The 18,598-nt window shown below is 48.2% G+C and overlaps 1 protein-coding gene across 5 annotated transcripts in view; it reads right to left on the minus strand.

Annotated features, from left to right (window-relative positions):
- Positions 1 to 3,173, minus strand: part of Tmem131l (transmembrane 131 like) — a 116,553-nt gene extending 113,380 nt beyond the window's left edge. For all 5 annotated transcript variants that reach the window (XM_075950373.1, XM_075950372.1, XM_075950377.1 and 2 more), the window contains exons 1-2: positions 2,980 to 3,173; positions 2,306 to 2,376 (exon numbers count right to left, since the gene is read on the minus strand). In XM_075950373.1, coding sequence (XP_075806488.1) covers positions 2,306 to 2,376; positions 2,980 to 3,103 — 195 coding nt within the window. In that variant the 5' untranslated portion in view covers positions 3,104 to 3,173. The remainder of the gene's footprint in view (positions 1 to 2,305; positions 2,377 to 2,979) is intronic.
- Positions 3,174 to 18,598: the final 15,425 nt, after the last annotated feature.

Below are 18,598 nucleotides of genomic sequence, written 5' to 3' on the forward strand. Positions count from 1 at the left end.
CTCGAGCACCACTTGATGCTCAGCTCTCATTGATAACTCTTAGGTTCCATAGGCCTTTCTTAGACTCCTGAGAGGACCTGAAAATATTCTTCAGACTCTTATGACATACACAAGGAAACCTTCAGAAAGTAATTCTAAATTCCTTGAAAAGAATCTCTTCCAAATGACCTTCTTCAGAACACTCTGTATCTAAGACGCACGCACGGCTCATCCCTGCCCAGGCAGATGCCCAGTGGTACAGTGTCTAAAGGGCACTCATAGGGAGATGACAGATGCAGAAAACTATACATACTAGTCTCACTTCCGCCATAGCATACATTAAAATACCTTAGCTATCAAGGTTGACAACTTCTCAACCGTAACCATTTTTACAAACTACACTATGCACGTGAAGTAAAGATCAAGCCAGAAACTGGGCATTTCATAAAATAACTCTTGAGCCTATAAATGAAGTCATGTTACCAAAGGCCTTGGCATTTCCATTTCGGGGCCACAAAGAATATATCTTTCACGAAGGCAGAAACAATGTCTATCATTTATTTTCTGTTTGGGCTGGCCTCCATCATGACCCACTGAAGACTTGGAAGCGTCACTCGAGCTACAATGCAAAGGCTCATCTGTGCATCTTACCCAGGGAAACCCTGCTTCCCGGGAATACTGTGAGACGTTCTCACTGGGTAAAACTGGTGGTTGGAGCCAGGTCCAAGGGAAGACACACAGTCCTGTAGCTCCAGCTAACTCAGGGATGAAACAGGAGGATGGCTTGAGTGAGGGAATCTGAGGCAACACTGCAAGGCCTTATTTTAAAAGAATAATAAAAAAAGAATAAAAACCCCCGCAGCAGGGAGAGGTACAATAACATGACATGAAAGTGCCACCAGCATCCAAGGAGCAGAGACCAGAACGATCTTCAGCATATGACCGTGAACAGGGAAGGCCCCCACCAGGAAGACCTCTCTGGCTCAAAGGTGGCTCATACCACCAATCAGCCACTGTTATTCATGAATATAACTATTCAAAGTAAATGCTACCGAGTGTTTAGGGTGGTTTTCAGCTAAGGTTATGAATGACTTTGAGTTTGGGTTTTGTTCTGTTGTTGTTGGTGGTGGTGGTGGTAGTGGTGGTGCTCCACACATAACACTTTTCAAAGCAGATGTATGATTTAGAATGGAGCGTAAAAAAAAAATCCATTTGGTAAAACAAAGACTGCTTGCTGGTGGGGCTTCTTCTCCAAAGGTGGCTCTCCTGCAGCCTGCTGGCCTCCAGAAAAGATCTAGGAAATTGTCTTCTAAAAAAGAAAAAGAAACCCACCTCTTTCTGCCTGTCAGTTATTATTCATTATCCCTGGCCAAATGAATATTCCAAGTTTCTCAAAACCACTGCCATCAACACTTCACATCAGAAGAAAGGTAAACCTGGAGAGGTCAAGAAGTTACAGCTCACGGCCCTGATTTTGATGCTGCCACCAGCATGGGAAGTAATAAACACTTTGAAATTTACCATATGCAAGTTAATATTCTCTTATCATTCAACACCCCTCCCATTCCCAATGCATTTTGGGCCTCTGCGGCACTACTGGTGAAAAAGTCTTCAAAATTATGTTTAAATGGGCATCTTTTGCAAGTCAGTGGGAATTCTTGCATAATTCAAACATTTTATGCAAGACAAAAGCTTTGCAATATCCATTGCAGTCTGAAGCCCTCTATGCTACAGATTCCCCCAATAAAACGATAGCAATTATTTTTCCACATGTAATCATTATCTCATGGGGGGGGGGGTGAAAAAAACCTGAAATTCAGGTTCTTAAGTGGGTGTATTCTAACAGGAATAAAAGATACTTGGAGAAAATCCAAGATTATACGCCTTTAAAGTCACTTCTTCATCCCAAAGCTACTTAGGCTAATGGCGAGCACCACTCACTAACATTTATGAAATCAATATCTCCATTGTGTTCAACCCTGCAGCTACTTGCCATCCACACCACACCCGCTTGCCCAAACCCAAGTCCCCCGCCCACCCTGGACCATTAGAAGGCCAAAGAATCTGCCACTGGTCGGGCACAAGGCTGTGCGACACCCAACCTGCTTCAAAGTGGCCTGGGCACCCACCTTCTGACTCACAGCCTGTCACATGGCGCGGGAGGAGGCCGAAGGGCCACCGTTGCCAGGTGTTCAGGCTCCGCACGACCGTTTATTTGCCTTGCAAAGTGACCCGAACGCTCCTGGGCGACCGGGGAAGGCCGGCTGCCTCCAGGCCTCTCCTCCCTCGCACGCCGGCACCCGCCCTGTCACCTGGTCCTCCTCACCTGAGTGGGCAGCAGGAGTTCCCCTTCGTCAGCCTGCCACAGCTCCACCACGTTCGGCAAGGGCTCAATCGCTGTACGGACACCAAAAAGCACACCGCGTTTGTAATGCACGGAAAAGAGACGCTTCCTGTTTCCTCGCCCGTCCCCCCGTGCCACCCGCCTGCCCCAAACAAGTCAGCTTCTCCTCTCTCGCAGCGGAGGCCACCCCGAGGGGGTGAACCGAGGATGCAAAGACAATGTCCAGCCGGCGCCCCCCGGGTCGAGGAGCTGAGGGCACGCGAGCATGATGCGGACCCGGGGGCGAGGCCGCCTCACTAGGCACGGCGATCCCCAGGCCACCGGGCTGAGGGGAAACAAAGCTGCAGGAAGCCGGGCGCGGCGAGGCACCCGCGCGCCACACAAAGCGGGGGATGCGCCCGGGGCGCAGGGGCCCGCGCACAAAGGCTCCGGGGCGCGCGCGGCTAGCGGTCCCCAAGCCCCGCGCTGCCCCGCTCCTGAGCCGGCCTAGGGCCGCCGAGGGGACGCTGCGGTCGCAGGGCTGCACAGCCCGTCTTCCCCCTCGCCGAGCCGCCCGGGGTCCCCTTCCTCCGCGATCCCTCACAGATTTCAACAGTTCCCTTAAAAGAAAGGGGGGGCGGGGCGGCGAGGACTGCCAGCCCCGACGGCGGGCTGACCTTGTCCCTGAGCCCCTCCCGGACGGCAGCAGGACAGCAGGACCTGGAAGACGCCCAGCAGAAGGTTCGCCGCAGCGGCCGTTCGGCGGTAGGCGCCGGGCTGCGGCCGCCGGAGCCCCGCCATGCTGGTGCTCGCCGCGCTCGCTCGCTCTCTCGCTCGCAGCGCTCTCCTTCTCTGGCTTGCTGGCGCCGAGGCCGCCTCGCCGCGCCCCGGGCCCGCCCCCGCGCCCCGGCCCCGCCCCCGCCGCCGGCCCCGCCCCCCGCCGGTGGTCCCGCCCCCGCAGCTGCTGGACCGCCGCTCGGCGGCCACGCTCGGGTGGCTCCGGAGCGAGTGTGCTCCGTCCGCCGACGGAAGGGGGATGGAACGCGGCGGGCGGCTGCGCAGGGACGAGGACAATGCGAACGCTCGCGGCGCGGCGTGGCGCGCAGCACGTGCCCCAGGACCCCTGGCAGCCCACGGGGAGAAGACGTTCTCCTGAATGCTCAGGGGCTTCTCTTTGTGGGTGACATCCCCGTCGCGGTCGTGGGGGACGGGGACGGTAACCCCGGGGGTGGGGTCCTGGGAATGAATGGTAGCCCAGCGCAAGGCCTGGAACAGGATATTAGTGGAAATAATGCTGTGGTTGTCAGGAAACGCGAGTGCAGCCGCATAGCTGCTGCCAGTTCTGCAGCGAGGATATCCGGTGGCTGCGAGGTCTGTAATTTAGAATCAAAAGCTCTCCCAACACCCGAGAGGCTGACCTCAGCGCCGCGTGGCGGTAATGCGCTCGGCACCCTCTGTGGAGACCGTCCAAGTCCTGACAGGTGGGAGAGCTTCGTCGTCACTCAGGCCTTCAGAGACCCTGCAAATGTCCCCACCTTCGGAATTAGACTGCAGAGCTGAGCCAGGCAGCTCAATGTAGTGGAAGTGTATGGTCGCCAGCCCATTTCCAACGTTAGTAAGCAGTGTGAGTCACACTTGGAAATATATTTTCTGCCCCTGTGTTTTAAGTTGATTTGCTGCGTGCAGCAGACGTAGCTCATATGAAATTCAGAGAGTGAGCTCTCCGGTATAAAGAAGGGACGCGATGGTGCACACCTATCTGCTTACATTGATCTAATGTTTAATTGCTTCTGGGGCCTTCCAGTCTAGACTATGGGAAAATGTGGTCACATAGCAGGTCAGATGCTGGACAAGGACAAAACGAACGACGGACACTCGAGACTGTGAACCTAATCTCGCTGTCTGGATGTAATTCTAAATAAATGAGGTTAAACCACCCGATTTCTTTGCCAGGCTTAACATTTGATAAAAGGAAATGTCCGCATGAAAAAGTCCCTTTGCTTTGCCCACCTTGAGCAACTCCACGTGTGTCTTACTTTTTTCCTGGATTGCCTGGAAACATGCCTAGCAAGGATCTCCTTGTCGCATCCCATTGTGATCTTTTCTCCTCCTCTGGGTTTATACTTGACTCCTGGACACTGAAATTACCTCACGGTGTTAAAGGGTCTTCAAAAAATCAAACCATATGCACCGGGCCGAGGGTGTAGCCTGGCTAGCACTTGGGCTCTGGGTTCAACCTACAGCGCCACAAAACCAGCACCTGCGCAGTTCACACTTGTTTTCATTTGGTTTCTAAGTTCCCTCACAGGCTTGTTTATTTACCGTATGTTAATTCTAAATCTCCCGTGCTAAGGAAGCAAGCACACCCTGACAGCAGGCTTGATTTGAAAGTCACAATGTAAAATTCCACCAATTTTTAAATTACCTCTTTACTAATAAAGCCCCACACTAACACGTTCCACACCGTCAAGGAGAATTATTTAAGACGGAGGAATATTGCTGCCAGCTCCATCTGAGTGTGCTCTCATTTATTCTCCTACCGAAGGCTTTCCGGGGCAGCCTGATATTTTCACACTGGAGTCTTTCTAAAGTTGACCGTTGCTCACCAAGCCAACAGCGTGTATCTGCAGCGCCATGGGGCTGGGTAGGATACAGGACCACACAGCTGTCTTCTTAGATAAATCGGACCCACTTTGCCTTCTCTGGAGGTATGGCTCATGCTGACTCACGAGCAACAGGAAAGTTATAACTCAGTAAGCAGCTCCCGTGTTTTAAAGTTCTTCTCCAAAGATGACACCTGGGCATTTGTGCTGTGTTTCTGCTAAACCCCCTTTGTCAACGGTAGTCACAGACGATTAGAACTGAGAATCTGAGAAAAAACTTTATTTTTTAATTTAACTTTGAGGTTTTTTTTTTCTTCAGTTAAATCTACATCATAACCTAGAAACAAAACAGAGCGGAAAACAGCAACAACAGAAAACCCACCCTTAGAGCTGCCTGATGGTCCAGGCCTACCAATTCCCAGACATGCTAAGGCATAAAGAGCTCTCAAGGCCATCCTCGGAACACAGAGTTCATGCAAAGACGGCCCAGGTGATTTTGATTTTGTGAGACAGACTTTGTCTCAAAAGGAAAAAAGAAAAAGCGGGCTGGGGACGCCTCGCCTCAGCCACAAGACCCTGGCTTTAATCCCCAGCAACGTGAAACTACAACAAAATCAATTCTGATTTGGAAATATCAGTGATATTAACAAGGTTTTTAAACCCTTTTAAATTAAGGGCAGATGAAAACCAAGCTTATACACACATATCTCAACACACCCTGATAAAGTGGCTCACATGGTAACCCCCATCACCCTAACCTCTAACTAAGATGATCAGACAGGCCTGCTCAGAGAGTGGCTGTGAAGACGGATGAGTAAGGCACGGTGAACATCTGCCAGGAGGTGCCCAGTAAATGCTAGAAACCATGTTGCTATTTATTGCCAGTGTGGAGGCATAGCACACCTGTAAAGTGATAAATTTGATATAAACACTTCAAACGCATGGATTACCGATTATCTTATCATTTATCACCCAAACATTGGGAAAGTTCATGCACATTCAGCAGCCTTCTGCTGACCCATCTGTCCAGCAGTGTTAGCCCCACCCTAAGGGAAAGAGACCAAGAGTTTCACTGTACCACCCCCACGGCCATTGGGATCTAAGTTTCCACTCTGGCTAGAAGGAAATGTCCACATCAGGGAAGGAACTTACTCCTGAGGTGCAAACTGCCCCCTTGACAGTGTGGGAACCTACTCCTGAGGTGCAAACTGCCCCCTTGACAGTGTGGGAACCTATTCCTGGGATGCAAACTGCCCCCTTGACAGTGTGGGAACCTACTCCTGAGGTGCAAACTGCCCCCTTGACAGTGTGGGAACCTATTCCTGGGATGCAAACTGCCCCCTTGATAGTGTAGGAACCTATTCCTGGGATGCAAACTGCCCCCTTGACTCAAAGGCACTGTTTTTACAAAGACTTTTCCAGCGTTATTTTTATTGTTTTTTTTTTCTTTTCAAGACAGGGTTTGTTTCTCTGTGTAGCCCTGGCTGTCCTGGGCCTCACTCTGTAGACCGCGCTGGCCTCAGAACTCAGAGAGACAGGCCTGCCTCTGCCTCCTGAGTACTGAGGTTAAAGGCGTGCACCACGATGCCCAGCTAGAATTGTTTTTACAGTTATTTATCTGTGTGGGTGTATGTGTGCACGCTACACACGTGGAGGTTAGAAGATAACCACAGGGCCATTCTTCCCACCACATGGGCTCTAGAACTCGAACTATGGGCCACAGGGCCATCAGGCTGAGAGGCAGCCATCTTTGCCCGCTGAACCACCTTGCTATAACCTTGCCCCATCTCACCTCCTGAAGCCTCCAGGCTGTCCTTCAGGAAGGTCCTCACTGGATGCAAAAACTAGGTATTTCCTGGGTTTCTAGATTGTTAGGAATATGTTTCTTTCTTTATAAATTACCCCATCTGCAGTACTAGGTGGGAAGAGTAAAGAACAAAATAAGACATTATGCAATTTTCCTGACAGCCTCTTCCCTGCCCAACCTTTAAATCTGTACACCCTTCACGTCCCTCCTATTGGACGCACACAGCCCTGGGTCGCTACTGCCTATGAGAAGCTGTACACCCTTCATGCCCCCTCTATTGGACATGCACAGCCCTGGGTCGCTACTGCCTATGGGATGAGTCTACAGATGTCAGGCCAACTAGAAGTCCCATACTTAATGCTGCCACCTTCTTCCCATCCATAGCCCACTGTATTGTAAGCCTCGCAAACCTTACATGTCTCAAATTCTCAATTCCATCTGTCCAAATTCATTACTCCCTAGCCTTCCTAAGTTCAAGTTAATGGTTCCACCTAGTTCTTGAGCCAAAGGCCAGGAATCATATTTAATTCCTTTCCTTTATATCTTTTAAATTTATCAAAAAAAAATCATGTGTCCACTTTCAAAATGTTTCCCATCCCTCTTCCCCACTCTCTCATGCAGGGGCCTGTAAGGTCTTTCACTGATCTCTCTGCTCCTACCCATGCTCCTTAAACCTCAGTCGTACCAGAACCAGAATGGCCAATTCAAAATAGAGCTCATGCTACATGTAAAACTCTCCAGTAGCTTCCTGTAGTAGAAACAATTGATATTCAAGTAAAATCGTCCTGTAAGAACTATGAGAGATCTATCCCTGCCTACCTTCTGACCACTTCTCCTAGCTTTTCCAGTAACCAGTGGTCTTCGTGTTCTGCGAGCCCACCAGAACTGAGTCCATCTCCGGATCTTTGTACTGTCTGTCTTTTTCTAAACTTTTTTTTTATTATTATACTTTAGTTTATCCCTGGCTGGCCTTTGGATCAGCCTGACCTCAAATCCAGAGCGATCCAGCAGTCAGTTCTCTTTCCACCATGTGGGTGCCCAGGGAACAAACATAGGTTATCAGTCTTGGAAGCAAGCACCTTTTCCTGAGGGGCCCTCTGAGCAGCCCCCACTTTCCTCCTCCTCCTTTACTGAAATCCTTTGTCCTGACTGTCGCCTCTGACTCTTGCAACCCATCCCTTATGAAGTGCTGCTGTTTGCTTGTACAGGGAGTGACCACACTGAGCCCTAGTTCAAGGATGCCTGAACCAAGGACAGCATCTCATTCTACAGACTGATTCACTGACCAGTGGCCGAACCATGTGGCCAGGAACTATCTCCTGTAAGAGGAAGGCCTTCTTCTAATCTGTTGTTGGAAACTTTTGGTACCTACATGTCTTGTAGAATTCAGAAGAACTTGACAGAACTAGCTATGTGACCCTTATTTCATTTAGAAACGACAGATGGAAGGGGAAACAACCTTCAAACCATACCTCTTACTCATCCTACCATCCTGTCTCTTGAGAAAAAAAGAGACAAGAACATAAACTAGAAACCTACTTTTTTTAAGATCAGGTTTTACTTCTACTTGATAAAGGATATTTGTCGTAAATTTAGAAGACCCTATGAAGACCCAGCTATAGTTGTGAAGCTTACGAAACAAGCTGCACCTAGCTAAACACTGGCCCATTCACGTGTCATTCCAGTGATAAATTACAGGCAATGTAAAACTCAGTAAAAATCTGTCATACATTTCTTTTGAGTCTCCACTCATCTGAACATACAGGCCTGGCCCCTCGATGGACCTTTGTATGTTCTGGCTGATGGCCTACTGAGATAGTCGTCTGTATAAGCCACTAAGATAGAAAATGCATTAACTTAACTAGTTTCACTCTGTGATCAACATTATCTACTTGGGGAATCAAAATGTATAGATCCCCCACTGCCATCCTTGCTTGTTTTTCTCCCGTATTCTTGGAAAAGATAAAGTGCCCAAGAGCAGCAAGAAAATGGAAGCAATATCTTGGTAAGATGGTCTCGGGGAAACTATTACTCCAGATCCTACATAAACTAAAGGTGAGATCTAGCCCTGCTGTGGGAAGCAGAGGTGCTACCCACTCTTTCAACTCCATCACCATTTAAACCTTAAGGCCAAGAACTCAGCCGCTGCTCTGAGAAATGATGATAGGAATCCTCCTGAAGCATTTATGATGTCCCATGCCCTGCCCTAAGCACTCCCAATAACCCCCATGGGATGTAGACTCTCCTGTTATTCCATTTTTCACATGGGGAAATGGATGTCTTCGTCCCTTCAGGGTGCTCTATCAGAACACTTGAAGGGTGGTTTAAAAATGGCCTAGATTGGTTCCCCGGGATGCTGGGGAGAGGAGTCAACATGGATCCAGCCTGGTGAAGGCCCCAGGATGCTCTCCAGGGCTCTGACCAGGCACTAACCCCTTTCATTAGGATTCCTCCCCTGTGTTAGTGATTTTCTCACCACTGTGACAGCTCCGACAGACTCCAGCTCCTAAGGCTCCACAACCTCCCAAACAGCAGCACTGCCTGGGGACCCACACAGGAGCCTTGGGGGCATTTCATATCCGATCATAACAACCCTCGGGACCTAATCACCTCTCAAAGGGGCCACCACCTAGCACTACCACAAGTGAATGAGAGGAGGCACTAACATTGGGCTCACGGCACAGATAAGAAAGTTGTCTTAAGTCAGTAAGAGCAGAACTAGAACTCAGAACAAGTTCTTCATGGATGCTTTTGAACATCCTCAAGGGAGTAGATGGTTAATGTGGCCACTGTTGGATAGTGACCGCTTGAATATGTGTCACCAGAGGAAGCCGGTGTATAGCCCCTGTGGCCGAGCACAAACGTAGCAGCACCCTTTTTAACAGACCGTCAAAACCTCGGAGACAGTTTCTGGTTATTGAACGGTCCAGGGTTCCAGAAGCGACACCACACTGAGAGACAGAGATGGGGGTGTCTTCTTCCCATTTAACTGAGTAGCCATGTTGTAATATATGGATTAAGCCCTGTAACTCTGGTTGTCCCAGGAGCTCTCCAAATCCACGGTATAGCAGCTTCCAGAGCTAATGACCATGTACCTGACACAGCCATCTGAATAATCTCCCTGTGATGCTTTACAGCCCATAAGGCGCTTTATGAGTTATAAAACGAGAACAGCCTCCACGGCCCTTCCCACTCCCGTGCTCGCGTGGTTTTCTGTCCCCACCTGATGGCTTGAAAGCAGAAACCTGAACTGCAGCGATCATCATTCCCCCCTGCTTCAAAACTCACCGTGTAGAGCAGCTTCACAGCGTCCTGGATCCGCGTGCTTTCAAATTACAGCCATGTTAGGTTTGGCACATAAAGTTCAAATAACAGCCTGCTGGTTCAGCATCGGGGAGCCTCACATTAGGAAGGAGGGGGGATAAAGGGAAACTTTTTGTTTCTTCCTGAGTACACTTGGCCAGCCAAGCTAGGGTCACTTGGCAAAGTTAAGAAAAATAAATCTAAAAGGGGGGTGGTCTGAAGAAGCATTTCGGGGGCACTGCAGGAGAAGAGTGACGGCTCATGTAAGGCAGACGCCAAGTCAACTTCATTGCCAGGCTAACAGAAACTGTGGCCCCCACAGATACCCCTCCCCAGTTCTTCCATTCCACACAGGTTCAAGTCCCAGCCATCCTAGCCAGGATACGGCTTCCCTACTCGGCCTCTAAGGGCTGTCTACGCAGACCACCAACCCCAAAAGGAATGTCGTAGGTAAGCTTTGATCTGCCCCTAATCCTGAGATCTTCCCCTCTTTTCAAAAGCTAACAAGAAGAGGAAGAGCTAAGCATGGTGGCGGCACGTGCCTATAGTTCCGCTACAGCAGGCCGTGGGGGTCATTTCAGTCCAGAGGTTTGAGAGCAATCTAGGCATCAGAGAAGTTCCCCATCTCTACACACACACACACACACACACACACACACACACACACACATACATAATAAATAGATAACAGCTTGAGTACATAATAAATGCCTATATAAAATAAAACAATAAAATGCCCTGTCAGTGAAAGGAGGAACTGCTCACCTAGGCAGAGATTACGAGAACCTCCCTCTGTCATGGAATTAAACAGCAAAGCCAGGATTCAAACCCACGCAATCTAGCCCATGACTCTACTAATATGCCAGGACATATGGCTACAACAGGCTAAAATCAGTGTGTATGCATTCCTCTCTGTCTCCCTCTTTGTCTCTCTCTCTCTGTCTCATCTCTCTCCCCTCACTTCCACTCCCTCCATTCCTCTTTCCTTCTCTCTTCCTTTTCCTCCCCTCCATCTCTTTCCCCCTCTCTCACACCCCTGCCCCACCCCGTGTGTGTGTGTGTGTGTGTGTGTGTGTGTGTGTGTGTGTGTGTGTGTGTGTAAAATAAAAGTATGCCCTATGGATGCAATGAGATTGCCCACTGAATTACTGAGGTGAACATCCTCACAGGATCACAGAATATGACACCCTACTCCACACCCTTTTAATCACCCCCCACTCCATACTTCCATCAGAATGGAAGCTTCAGATCATGATCAGTGTGGGCCTGAACAGAAAATTAATTCCCCATAACTTGATTCTCACACCCTGGCTGGCCACTGCCAAAGCATAGAGAAACAGCCTATCTGCTCAGGGAGAGCGCAGCAGCCAAACAGGACATGCAGAGACACAACCTGAGGAAACTTCACAGCTAACAGTAGCTTGGAGGAGCAGCAGGAGGTATCACAGACTGGAGCCAGCTCTTGAAGGGAGTCCTCAGGACAGTGTGTGGGAGCCAAGGGGCAGAATCACAACAGCGGCTGTGGGAAGCTCAGCCCACGGCTGCTGTGCAGCTGAGGGAAGGCTCCGGCATCACACAGCTGCATTCCTGAGACATCGCATTTCCAGAAAGCAGTGGGAAACAGAGGATGTGGGAGAGAGACCACTGTCTAGGGCTCAGGAAGCTTTGGTTCCCATCCTAGCTGGCTCCGTGCCCCCTTCTCCTCCCTCGGGCCCTCATTTCGTGTGAGCACTTTAAGCTGGAAGTGGTGTGCTGGAATTGAAGCTTGAAGGGCGGTTAATTAGCCAGGAAGCATTGGCAATTATCAGTGGATGAGGAAATATGTAATCAGACTACAGCAGTAACAATATTGCCAAACGGTAGTCAGAGGTCCACCCTGCCCCTGCCACCCTGCACCACTTCTCCTGTGCCAGTCCTGAAGCCTCCCAGTAGACAGACATGATGGGATGACTTACCTCACCCAGCCTGAAATTCTTCCTAGATATTAAAGATTATCTGAGCCCTGAATTCTTTTTAAAAAATTACCTTTGTGTGTTTCTGCACGCGCACATGTGTGTGTGTGTGTGTTTGCAGGTGCTCACGTGGAGCTCACAGGACAGCTTTTGGAGAGTCAGTTCCCTCTATGTTATTACTATTATTATCATTATTACTATTTTGAGGCAGAGTCTGCTGCATTGGCCAGCTTCGGGCTGAATCTCCAATCTCCGTCATGGGAACGCTGGGGTTACAGGTGTGCATCACCCAAATCAAGCCTCTTAGGGCTCTAGGGATGGAACTCAGGTCATCTCGGCTGAATGGCAAGCACTTTTACCCACGGACCGTGTTCCCTACCCCTGAATATTTTTATATTGATAGATTGTATGGCTCGGAAGTGCAAATCAAGCCTGTTGTGGTAGTGTTTTATTTTATCTTAGTTTTGGTGTTGGGGATTAACTCACATCAATCAAACCCCTATAGCTGCAGACCGGCCGTGTCACTTTATGGAGATGAAGTTCCTAACAGTAGAAAAAAAGTAAATTATTGTAAAATTAAGTATTGAGAAAGATTTGAAGAACTCTTTTACCTACAGTTCCAAAGACAGTTTGAGAATTTTTTTTTTTTTTTTTTTTTTTTGGTTTTTCGGGACAGGGTTTCTCTGTGGTTTTGGAGCCTGTCCTGGAACTAGCTCTTGTAGACCAGGCTGGTCTCGAACTCACAGAGATCTGCCTGCCTCTGCCTCCCTAGTGCTAGGATTAAAGGCGTGCACCACTACCGCCCGGCAACCAAAGACAGTTTGAGATGGTGCCTTTCCTCGAACACAAGCCGAATAAGGGATAAGAGTCCTAAAAATGCCTGTACCCTTGACACAGTAGTAATTAGAAATTTAGAGAAAATAATTTAAATATATTTTACAAGATACTCATGGCAATGTTATTTGTGAAGCTCAAACTGGAAACACCCAGATAAAGCCACTAAGCAGGAAAAGCAAAGAACACTGTGACAACCTCCGTGAGAAAGTACTCAATGACAAATATATATAATACACGAGTATGTATTTTTTTTAAATATTTATTTATTTATTATGTATACAATATTCTGTGTGTATGCCTGCAGGCCAGAAGAAGGCACCAGACCCCATTATAGATGGTTGTGAGCCACCATGTGGTTTCTGGGAATTGAACTCAGGACCTTTGGAAGAGCAGGCAATGCTCTTAACCTCTGAGCCATCCCTCCAGCCCACGAGTATGTATTTTAATACTAGAAACAGGAAGAAGCACAAGGAAGTGCTAGTAAAGGAACTCCAAGCAATGAACCTGGGAAAATGTAGAGGAGGAAGCGTCTGACTTTGGGTAGAGCTTGGGGTTTGTGAAGGAAGAAAGGAGTCAGGCTCCATCTGGGATGGTGTTGAGCAGCAGGAGTCACCGAGTGAGGGTGTTTAGACACAGACCACTGCTCAAAAAGCTGGGGATGCCCAGGCAACTTTGCATTCTTTTCTCTAAAAGATGGTCTAAGGAGGTCCAGGGAAACACCTCAAGGTACAGGCACTTGCTGCCAACCGTGAAGGTCTGAGTTTAATCCTCGGACTCACGTGGTTCAGGAAGAGAAAGGACCTCTGCAAACTGCCCTCTGATTTCCACTGGTGCACTGTGACATGTATGCACATGTGCACAGGTTCACACGCATGTGCACACAAACACACAATTTTTTCCCTTTGCAAAGGGAAACCTTGCATGCTTGAGGGAGATACACTGGAAGGCTGGGGAGCGGGACCATCAGGAAGAGAGTGAGCACTGTGTGGGAGACTTCCAGGGAGGAAAACGATTGGAGTTTTCTGCTTTTCTGGTGAGCAGGGCAGCACAGACATCCCTGTAGCAGGAAACTGGTGCACAGGTCAGCAGCTCGAAGGGAGCAGGTTCTGGACAGGGGACGGCTAGAACAGTCCTAGTCACCAGGGAAGCCATCTCTGAAGAACCAGTCCACATGTATCTTAGAGCAAACAGGGATTAGGTGGTGTCTGATAGAACAAGGGATGTAGAAGTACTTTGCTGACTGGAAAGTGCTTTGCAAAGCTCGCCCTGAAGATGAAGACGGTATTATGGTGTGGTCTCCAGTGTCCCCCCAGAGGCTCATAAATTCAAGGCTTGTTCCCCAGTGTAGCAATGTCCAGAGGTCGGGCTCTTGGGAAATGGTTGGGTCATGATGGCGCTGATCTCAGGTGAGGATTAATTCACTGATGGGCTCATTGTTAGGTATAATCTTAAGAAGAGCCTCTCCGCCAATGCAAATAATTTCAATCAGACCAAATTAGACCGAATCAAAGATGCCCATGTTTAATAAACGCAGCGCTCCCGGCTGGCCAGGAAAGCATGGTGAGGAGAAGGGAGAGATGGAAGGGGGGGGGGCATGCAAAATCCAAGACCAAGTGTACTTTTTTTTTTTCCTCAGCCGCAGCCTAAATAGCCTGTAGGGTTCAGCGCTTGGCGTGTTTCCTGGAGGTGGAGTCCGGACAAAAGCAACTCCCAGGGGGAGAGGCTTAGAACGGATGCCGGGACTGGGGTGACACTTCCAATCACTCCTAATTTGATAGAGTATTGTAGAAACTTAGGATCTGGAACCTGGTTGGAAGGATTAGGTCTTTGGGGACTAGACTTTGTCCTCAGTTCCTAGTTCGTTCTCTCTCTCTCTCTCTCTCTCTCTCTCTCTCTCTCTCTCTCTCTCTCTCTCTCTCTCTCTCTCTCTTCTTTCGAGGATGCCACGTGATCAGCCCCGCTCTGCCACGCCCTCTGCGTCAGGCTCCGCCTCGTGACAAACAACAGGGCACAGGGGCAATGGATCTAAACTTCAGAACCATTCACCAAAGTAATTGCGCCCCCCTTTAAATCGTTTTCTTGGGCCTCTTCTCCTGAGAGAGTGACACACTACAGCGTCACTCTGGACAACACGGGCTTCCCGACAATTCTCTTAAATCAAGAGAGGATTCTATAAACTCTGTTTTTGAGGGTGGGGGAGACAGGGTCTCATGTCCTCCATGTTTTCTCCAAAGTGACTTTGCAGCCAAGGAAAACCTTGAGTTCCTGATCTTCTGCATCCGCCTTCTAAGTGACACTTGGTGTGTGAGGTGCGGGGACCAACGCAGGGCCTTGAATATTAGGCAAGCCTTCATCCTCTTCAGTACCCGGGTCTAGAGCTTTACCTCTGAGGTACAGACCTGTCTAGTTTTTCAGTTTTTGAGACCTGTTTGCTTGCTGCCCGTGCTGAGCTCAAATTCCTAGGTTCAAGCAACCTTCTTGTCTCAGCCCAAGCCTGACTGATTTCACAAATTCGTACAGTTCCAAATTCAAATAAGCAATGATAAAACATTCTCTCTCCTAACTGAAACTTACGTCTTTTTCTTGATTATTATCAGTCTTGTTCCTTTTGGGAAATCCAGACCAACTTTAATAAATCAATGCTCTAAAAACACCAAGTCAACTATGATTGGTGCAATTATTTTGTGGTCTGGATGTTTAAAATCCTGTAACATTCATCCATTCACTCAGGACAGACATCAGAGGAGGCCTCTGTGCACACAGGTGAAGCAAAGGCGGTAAGCCATTCATTAGAGGGCAGAGCGCTGCAGGTTTTGAGATTTAAATAATCCTTTCTGATTATTTTAATGAGCAAATTGCATCTTTCAAAGAACAGTATTTCACCTTTTTTGCTGAGCTTTGGCATTTGTTTTCGCAAAGGCTGCCAGATGACGCCAGCTCCGCGCCGGCCTTACAAGCACGTACCTGTTGTTTGAATGGTTAGCGTCTAGAGCCCAGAGTCGGCTTCTCACTCCTGCCTCAGGGGTATCGGGTTTCGGCTTATGTTGTCTGAACCTTGTACACAGAACTTTCGTGTCTTATTTAGATGGACCGTTCCACCAAGTTTCTTCCCGAGCCCAGCTGTTGTTAGACGTCGCTGTAACATGGGGTACGGATGAAAATGGCAGTGCAGCTGTATTCCTAGCTCAAACAAAGTAGCATCTAGACTAGTGATCTGCTCAATAAAAGTGGTTATTCATTTTGTTTGTTTTTTTTCTCTTTTGATGACCTCAATTTATAGCATTTATCCCAGGCCTATGTTTTGTGTTGCGTTATTAAACACGCACATGGACACGGAGCCTAGAGTTTTTAGGCTCTTCTCCAGCTTCAAGTTTGCAAGACTTTGTGCTAATGGGGAGACAAGACAAGTTGCAGCTCTGAACATTCCCTGCCCTGATCCAGAACGTGTGTTGTCATCTCACAGACTGTAACTTGATTCCAAACCCCTGCCAACAGGGCATAGACTGCATTCCCAACACCCAAAGCTCTGGGGCAGTAAAACAGAAATATAGCAGGCCTCCCCTTTACTTTGGTATGAGCCTGAGCCATCCTACATCCCCCCCCCCCAAATAAAAAACAGCCTCTAAAATCTCTCTACCTTGAAAGATAAGGAACTAGCTTAAAAACCTCCATCTTTTGCTAATGTCTAATTGCTGGTGTCTGTTCCAGTCTCTTGGTGAAGGTTGGTTATCAGGAAGTGGGGCAAGATGGAGGGAGCATTTAAAATAATAAAGTTGCTCTCATCCAGCTGATGAGAGACATAAACAGTCTGACTGTGATCTCCTGGGAGTCCAAGTCTAGGGTTTCGAATGCTGGATAAACAGTAGCAAAATCTCTGCAATCACAAACGAATTCCTAGCACAGAAGACAGATAGAAGTCATGTGTTCTCGGCTCTGTGGTAGTCCAGATTCTCAATCTGAATTTACGGTTAATTTATTCCTTGCCTAAAGTAAGTCTGTGGGTCAACAAACACGGGGAAACTTGACTTCCTTTTTATGACTACTGAGAACTGGAAGTGGGGAAAGAGGAGCGTCACTAGCCACTGGTGTCGGGAGCATCTTAGGGACCACAGAGAGGGTGACTGACTCTTCAGAAGCCCCAGCCTCAGTGTCTGAGCAGCCCTGACTTGGGTATTGTGGTTCTGTCTTCCACATGACAAGGTCTACATTGTTCCTTCATGTGCTGAAGGAACAATTTATTCTGTCCCTTCATTCTTTAAAAAAAAACATTTTAAATAGTCAAATAAAAATTACATGTACTTATGGTATACAACATACAAAATATGTAGACATTATGGAATGGCTACATCGGGCTAATTAACCTGTTCTCACGTTTGTTTCTTATGGTTAGAACACTTTAAAAGCTACTCGACATTTTTCAAGAATATAAAAATCCATGCATTTGAACCAACACTTTGCCTATGCTCGGCGAATGCCCTAGCACTGACCTGGAAGGGTCCCATGTAAGGGGTCATGTAGGGAGAAGGCATGAGCCCAGGAGGCCAAACGATGGATGGTCCTGATGTTAACCTTAGATGAGATGCTCGGGCGCTCTTGCTTCCCTCTACTTTCCACTAATATTTCCAGCAATATTTCTGAACAAACAGGCAAACCAGCCATCAGCCAGGATGTGAAACAATCACCCAGGAATGTGAAATTGAATTTGCTCTGGAAAATGCAGCCTAACAGGCCCCACCCTTAGCCATAGCGCCATACTGTCCGAGCCATGAAGCACCAGGGAAGCACTGGTGGCCTTCATCTGGGCTGACTTAAGAAGAGACTAGCTCCAGCTCCAGTGGCAGAGGGACAGACCCTGAGAGTAGGAAATCAGGGCGGGCAGGGGTGAGGCTGCCAGCCCCACCACAACCTGTGTTCTTCTCACACTGATGACTCTAATCTAGAGCCTCTTCTGGGAAGCCCGGGGTGAGTTTTGTTTCAAGGAGTTTACAGACACAACTATTAGATCTCAGAGCTAATGTGATATAAATAACTTTGGGTGGGCTGAGAGAAACCCTGTGAGAACCTACCGTGGCAACTGTGTGGGCGGAGGTGGCTGTTCACAGCACAACTGAAATCACTGGGCTGAACGGAAGTACAGGAGCAATCTCATCGCGACCCTGAGAGCGCAAGAGATCACAGAAGGGCAGAGGACTGGTACACACCCACGTGCACACAGTCTGGTGTGTTCATTTTAGAACACATTCCCAAATGTAACCACTATCCTTTGGATAAGACATGAAAAGTAGAAAATAACCTCTATGAGTATTAAAACATTTTGAAGCACCAAAAAGAAGTCTACCAGCAAATGGTAAATGTTTTCATACTGCGTCTTCACACTGAAGATCTAAGATAGGTCCTATCCCATGTTAAATACATGTTCTAGCAATGAGCTATACTTTCAGATACACATCTCCACATATTATATAATAAATATATTACATATACATTAGAAATGTTTGTGTGTGTGAGCGTGTAGATGAGCACATATGCTCAAGGAGGCCAAAAGAGTGTGTTGGGTCCCCGGGAGCTGGAGTCACAGCTGGCTGTGAGCCACTCTATGTGGGTGCTGGGAACCCAGCTCAGGCGCTCTTGCAGGAGCAGGGCTCAATCTTAGCTACTGAGCCATCTCCGCAGTCATAAAAAAATTTTTGAGGCACAGGGTTAGATAACTCAGGTCGACCTTAAACTCACTGGTTACCTGTCTCAGCCTTCCAAGTAGCTAGGATTATAAAGAGTTACACACACACACACACAC

The sequence above is a fragment of the Microtus pennsylvanicus genome, chromosome 16, assembly GCF_037038515.1.
Source record: "Microtus pennsylvanicus isolate mMicPen1 chromosome 16, mMicPen1.hap1, whole genome shotgun sequence".
Classification (NCBI taxonomy): Eukaryota; Metazoa; Chordata; class Mammalia; order Rodentia; family Cricetidae; genus Microtus; species Microtus pennsylvanicus.